Source organism: Pundamilia nyererei, unplaced genomic scaffold (genome assembly GCF_000239375.1).
Source record: "Pundamilia nyererei isolate P.nyererei 1_Seehausen unplaced genomic scaffold, PunNye1.0 scaffold00128, whole genome shotgun sequence".
In the NCBI taxonomy this organism is placed as follows: Eukaryota; Metazoa; Chordata; class Actinopteri; order Cichliformes; family Cichlidae; genus Pundamilia; species Pundamilia nyererei.
In genome coordinates, this window is record NW_005187529.1 from 883,608 (window position 1) to 891,035 (window position 7,428).

Here is a 7,428-nt window from a genome sequence, read left to right on the forward strand (position 1 = left end):
CAGTAGCGAACCCAAATGCGTAAACCATTACACTGTGGAGCCACCACTCATGGCCTGGCTACCATCCAATAATAAAAGCCCTGCATTTAAATGATCTTTGCCTGATTAAATGTACATGTTGCACTCTTTTCAGTTTATAATAATAAATCACTTTTATATCTCTAGAACCTTTTTGAGGAGGGGGAGATGTGTCCTTTTAATTTATTGTTACATAATTTGGTCATTGTTGAGAATACTAAATATGCGACTCACTGTAGAAAGGACTAGATAAATAAAAACTGTTATATATAAAATCGCCGTCTGAACCCACTGGGAAAGAGGGTGTGGTATGTGTATCTTCCTCCAGCTTGGAAGGTGGAGTGTTTGGGGCATCTTAGCTGTTCCTAACAGCTTGCATGCAAATATATAGATGCATTCTCCTACCTTTTCCATGGCTGACTTCTACAGTCCATGTGCAATTTAGAGAGTTAGGATACAGCTCAGGGTAGCCAGGTGATAAGATGATCCCTCCAGGTCCCCTGATATCACCACCACATGATGCTGAATGGAACAAGAAGATAATGAAAGATAACTGTTGCTGGAAAAAAAGGGTAAATTGTAAATGAACCAATAAATCCTTCACCTGAAGACAGAGGGGAGGTTAAGATGAATAATGCATTTGAGTCATATCACATCCTGTCCTGCTATTTTTATTTGCACCTGTAAATCTGCCACATGTGTGCACTCCAAACCAGCCCTAGTGCCTAACATGGCAATACATTATTCATACATTTAGCTATCCACCCAGATTTTCTTAATTCATGGTATCTTAAACTGAAAGAAATTGTTACAAAACATGATCATCTATTTAGTTAAAACACAAAATAACTTACAAGCATATTCAGAGGATTATCATATTCATCTGGATTTAGAATCATTGTCACTTCAAGGTAGAAATTGATCTTTAAAAGAAACAGTTACCATTCAACTCATTTTCAGTCAGGTATAATCTAGTTGTAGATGTAGAGGAAATGAAGAAGAGAAAGGGACAACGCATGTCACGCATGTGGATCAGTGGGGTAAGGATTAATGTGTCTAAAGGTTAACTGGTGTAATTGAACACTGTTAAAGCCTGTAACCTTTTTCTCATGCTGTCATTAGATTTTGTCGTTTCACATAAAGGGCAGAGCTTTTTTGAACTCAGCATTAATGAAATGTGACACGATTTGTGGGGTTTTTCCTTCTTGCATCTGCCTATGTACGTGCTCTCTGACCTACGGGTGGTTTTGCAACCAAGCTCATGAATAGTTTCCTCAAAACAGTTAGAGTTGACAAATATTAGAAGTAGGACTGTTGTGAGTGTACACATTTTCAAAGTAATGGATGTCAGATGATATTTTGGAGGATAACTGGGATGCCTTGGGCTCCGCAGCTGTACACACCCACCCCCTACTCGAACCTCTCTCCTTCCACGCACAGGCCTTCCAGCGAACACAACACACCAAGGCCTGAATCCTTACCCACTGACTAAATTACATCAAATATTTTATTAATGAGCCAAAATTACATAAAGTCATTAAAAGTGGATGAGTATGCTTGGCAAACGATCTACTTCAGAGGCTCCATAGGCAGAGAGCCAATGCATTTGGCACCAGTCTGGCACATACCTTGGCAAAAATATGCTCCCAGATATAAAATTAGTTTCAGAACAAGCACTGGTGTGAAACTATAGTGTGGTACTGAGTCATATGTGCGGCATGCCAAACATTGCATGTATTTTACTTGTTATTTTGTTTCTGCTGAGTGATCCGTGACCATTTTCACAAATGTTCTTCAGGTGTGATACTAATGTAAACAGCACAAGAAGCAACATTGCTCAAATACAGCCCAGGGCATTATTTGGCCTATCAAATCTATCAAATCAAATCCATCTATACATCCTGCACCTCATGTTCTGATGTGAGGCAAAATTTGTCTTCCATATCACTTGATTTCCAACACCTCAGTAAGTTTTCCAGTAAAGCACTAGAGGCACTGTGTTTTATGAATAAAAGGCAGCACCTTTTTTATTTGTCAAACCTACTATGTGCTAAATGTTGCTACACCCATTGCTGGGTCTTTACCTTTTGTCAGAGTGCATCTTTTTTTTAGGACTCAATCAAATCAAAGGAATCAAAGGAACATAATTGCCATTGTAGAGTTTGTGCCATCTACTGGTGGCAATATCCTTTAAGTACTGCGATTAAAAACTGTCAGTACATACTGTAAGTCAAAGAAATTACATCCTATTAAATGTATGTTAAATATTCACTGAAATATTTAATTAAGGAATGCATACATACCATCACAAGTGGGCAGTGGGTGGCTCCAAAAGTGGTTCTTCTCGCAAACTAGAGGCTCCTCGTGGCTCAGTCTATATCCTGGGTCACACTGGAAGGTCACAGTTGAGCCGATGGACAGGTCGTGGCTTAACCGCAAGCCATTCACTGGGATACCAGGATCCATACAGGAGTATGTGTCCAATGTGACCACTGTAGAAATGAAAAGGAAGCATTCTCTTTACATTGGTATTTAAAGGAAGTTATGTATGATTTTACCTCATGTAAAATCTGGATCTTCTTCACACAGATTACAAAGGCTCTAGATGCAGTGTTTAGTGTTGCACTGAGCTATGCATGAACTAGCTGCATGTTTTTGACTCGTGACTGTTATTAAAATAACTGAGCCACACTCTTCACAGTTCTTGTGTGCACGTGTGCACCTGGTATTAAGCAGCATTACTGTAAAAGCGTCGGCTTTTCTATTTTGATACTAAATATAATATGACCTTTACACTCCTGAGGTGGATTGAAGTCACAGCATTCATCAAACATGAAATGCCAATTCTATTTTTGCATTCACTGAAACTTCCGTGTCACATTTTCCCTCTAAAAAAGTGCAGATCGAAGCTTTGATGTTAAAAATCACAGCAACAAAAGGCAGGTGTCAGGTCGCATGCATAATATAGAACGCAAAAAGATTTACTTTGCCTTTCTTTTACTGTTAACTTTAAAGAATACTCTTATGACAAACAAACGACTCTTCAAACCAGGCTATGTTAGTACACAGTAGAGACTGCAGAAAAATGAACTATTGCATTGACTGCCATAATGCCTAACAGTTTCTTCCTGAATAACCTTAATAGAGCTGTCAGCTTCTTTGATTTTTAAAAAAACAGGGTTTTATCTTCATGCCATTTAGACAGGTACTGTGGGATAGTAAAGGGCAGCAGCTTCATGGGGAGAGCGAATTCAGAGTATGACCTTGGTGAAACTGCGCGTCCACTTCATTTCCTTCTATACTAGTCAGCTACTGGAAGACCACTTGAAGTTTTTATTAAACAAAAGCACATTTGCCTGATAGTTTTACTCCTACAGTGAGCTAGTTTCATCTCTCTTAATTTGCAGTGATGCAAGTTGTAAAGAGATGCCCCCATTTTCCCTGTGATTTCCAGGACCGCCTTTTGGATTTCTTCCAAGTAGGGTTGCTTTTGATGCACTAAAAATATGCTGATTTTAGCCACTGACTGACAGTAGTTGTGTAAGCGGTTGTCAGGCCACTGGCGAGGAAGAATCTTAACATGGAAGGATTAATTTTCTGGAATTATAGAGACAATTTATTATTTTATGTAAAGTCAAAGTAACAAAGATATAGCTTAAAACAGGCATATGTTCACATGTTACATCTGGTGTCAGTGACTGTGAGCACTGCATGTATTTAAGTACAGCACATGAACATGTAATTGCACTCCCTGCAGAGACCTATAGCTCAAAACACAAACACTCAAAGTAAGTCAAATATATAATCTGAAAAGCTTTGTCATAATATAGTTTACCTGTATGACCTGCAGAATTTCCTTGTAGCAATAGGGCAGAGTTGCATGGTGTAAGAAGATTTATAAGCCATAGATAATTGTCATTAATAACTAGTGTGATCCGACCTGTGTGATAACAGAGAGATTGCTATCCTCGTGTAAGCCTCTGTAGGAAGCTTGCTTTGCACTACTTTCATCATACATCATATGAATTTTGCTTTAATATGCAGAGCAGTCATTGATCAATGCTAGCAGTAGCCTCTAGGGTGCAGGTATTTGGTGGGAAAATAATTTCCTTACATCTCCAAGCCCATGGAGTCATGTCAAATACGTTACCGTGTAGTATGTTTTAAATGTTTGTGGCAAAAATAATTGTATAGCATGCTGTAATTTTTATTTAACTGAAGAGGTCGAATTTTCTTAGACATAAAGGGAATGATGTAGTGCTTCTGTGCCTTACTTTATTCACAGGATAACTAACCCTTACTTTGCAGACTAATTTTACAAATGAAGTAGGCTAGTTTTCCCAGAAGTATTTTGGCAATAAGATATGTCCTAAAAGGCAATGGAAGAAGCTAATATGATCTTACTGTTATTGCTTTTCGACGGCCTCATCAACAAAAGCAAAATGCACTCGAGATTGAAACGTAATAAGACAAAAGCACTTGTGGCCTGCTTTCAGTCAATAACAGAGACATAATAACGACCTCTGTCTTATGAATCAAATTGGAGTGACGGGGTAATAGTGCTAGTGCAAACAATTGTGAAAATAAATCACAGTATGTCCAGAATATATTTGTACTAGACTTTTCAAAAACTACCATTCAATGCATAATGATGTATACCGAGTCTTATTTCAAATTATGTACCCTTGTAGAGCTAATAGTTTGCTTCAGTTGTTTTGATTAGATTAACTTCACCTTACTCTGCGACCTTGTATTTGAAAGCATGGGGCTACCATTTGCACCTGACAAGTGGCAGTACATTGTTAACAATAGATTTGGGTTGCCAGTCGGTACAGAGGTGCAATCCCACATAGTCACTGTCATCTGGGATCACAGCTCCACAGACATCAAGTGCACTGTTGACAAAAAAAACCCTTTCACTCCATTGAACTTGAGTCCTTTTTCCTTTGAGTGTTTGTTTACATTTACAGCACAGTGTTTGATTTTCTCCCCTACCTGGATAATTTATATTGACCACTGTGAAGCTTCTATCCAAGAAGTCAGAATAATTAATGTTCAACTGCTTTGCTGGACATCATTAACAGCCACTTTTATGTTTGTTTATTGCACAAAATATTTACCAGCAGTACTTTCTAAAAGACTCAAAGAGGGAATACGAGTAGCAGAAAAATATGTATGGATAAATATAGCAGCAGTGACAGACATAATGCTATGCCTCAATGATAGACCAAGCAAGAATGATAGCACAGAGTGCACTATAAATCAAGCTAAATGAAGTTACATTCAATTAAGAACTTACACTGAGTCTGACTTCTGCACCAGCAATCACAATCATAAAGAGATTAAATGCAATGCCACAACTGAAGACAAAGCTTATGTGCTCAACGAACAAACCTATCATAAACAGTAAACATTCAAAGAGTGCACAGCCTTTGATGAGACGAATTATGGAAGTTGTATTCAATTTAGTTTTATACAGATAGTGTCAAGTCTGCTCAAGGCGCTTTATAGTCAAAGCTAAACAACCGACAATATTCGACAAGTGACTACAATTAATATACAAAGCTTAAGCCTTACCAAAGAGCCAAGAGCCCCCGGTAAACTAATAACCAGCATGAAATGTACACTGTGAATTGTGAGGCTTTAACACTAGACAAGAGATGATCTAAAATTAAAAACAGCAGAGCGGACCTCTCCAGCTAAGCTAAGCACTTATGAAAAATTTAAAATGTATCACCTTTAAATGTTAATCACAGTAACTAATCTGAACTCATGTAGTTAGAGAACCCACGCTAATTGAGGCATTTTGTTATGGTAATACTAGTGCTCTTGACATGTAATAGACCTGAAATATTTCCTCAACAAAGTTTAATCTTGGCATTTGGTTTCAGAAACTTAAGTGCTACCAGAAAAGCTGACCAACCAGTCTCCAGTGCCTCTAGCTGAAGCACAGTTGAACTTGTTTAAAATTTTATTCTCTATGTCTAATTATAGAACTGAATGTGTACCATCTCATCTCATCCTTTTTTTGTTGTGAAGAAATTACAGGCAATAGCACTATACTCTCACCTTCATAGAAGATCTTGAAGCCACTGTTTGATCGACTGTTATCGGTGGTAAAGAGCAGATACAGGAAGTTACTACTGCTGAACAGGAACTGAGGGACCTGGGTTCCATTAAAAGAGCCAATCAGAGGAGAGAGCAGATTGGGACCATCGTGAACCTCCAGGAAGTCATAACTGAGCTCAGTTTGAAACCTTAAAAGTTAAACAAAAGGACAGATGGACTATTTGTTACATATTTGTTACATATTTGTTACATATTTGTTACATATTTGTTAAAAAATAAATTTGGTTACCTCATACAGTTTGGTAAAAATGTGACAATACTGAGGTAATAAGGTAAAAACAAGAAGTTATAACCACTTAAACATACAGCAATATCCCTGTATTTTGTACCAACAATGGTTGAGCTGAGTAATATTACACTGAAACTTTTATATTGAGGTTAATAAGGCCTCACAAACTGAGCGTAGTGATGTGGAAACTTACAAGGCAAAACCAATTAGTACTAGTATAGAAGGTCTAGCAGTAAGGTCTAGTGATTTACTCGTTTTCTTAACAGGCAGGAGCAATATAATGATAATATCAGTGTATTTGATTTTTTTAATACTGGCTTTAAAGTTGTAATAACCTGGTGTTTCCAGATGTAACCAGTCTTGATACGGGTCATTGCGTCGTATTTACTTGATATTTCTTTTGTAATTAAGTCACTTGTTTTTATCCCAATATTAACACAGTATTACCAAGCTGTAAAAGAAAATGTAATTTCTTTTACAGAAAAACATCCTAATTTTCTGCAATGGGTAAAAAAAAAAAAAAAAGCGCTACAGCAAAAATTCCAATAATTGGAACAGTTCCTGGAAATGTGACATTGCTATGCATCTGTTGCAACCTTCTTAACCCCCCCATCAAACAACTGGGATCAACACAGATATATCTGTCAATATTATTGACGTTTCCTGACTGAAATTTATGCATTCTTATCTCACTGATATAAGAAACTGTGAAGATTGCCTCGAGTATAGTGCCATCATAGATGTAATGCTTTAAACAGGCATGAGAAACCCTGTGCTCATTTTAAGTGAGGGAAGAGGAAAAGAGGGTTAATTTTATAAATAATAAAACAAAACAAAAAAAGTCACAGTAAAGGCAGCCCTTTGAAAAAGCAACAATTATACAACATGAACGAATGAATGAATTTCATGATTTCACTTATTAATATTAAGAAATAAAGATTTCAAAGCAAGATTTTCCCTTTCCTTTTTTCCCCACTTTCTTTTATTGAAGCTCTCTCAGGAAGTGAGCAAAGCGGGTAAGCAAGATAAAGGATTACTTGAGGCTTTCAACA

At 37.3% G+C, this 7,428-nt stretch overlaps 1 protein-coding gene across 1 annotated transcript in view; it reads right to left on the minus strand.

The window, feature by feature from the left end:
• Positions 1 to 7,428, minus strand: part of LOC102195523 (CUB and sushi domain-containing protein 3-like) — a 230,622-nt gene that overhangs the window by 130,162 nt on the left and 93,032 nt on the right. The window contains exons 16-19 of the mRNA XM_005743207.1: positions 6,824 to 6,827; positions 6,088 to 6,275; positions 2,322 to 2,510; positions 424 to 540 (exon numbers count right to left, since the gene is read on the minus strand). Of these exons, the coding sequence (XP_005743264.1) occupies positions 424 to 540; positions 2,322 to 2,510; positions 6,088 to 6,275; positions 6,824 to 6,827 (498 nt within the window). The remainder of the gene's footprint in view (positions 1 to 423; positions 541 to 2,321; positions 2,511 to 6,087; positions 6,276 to 6,823; positions 6,828 to 7,428) is intronic.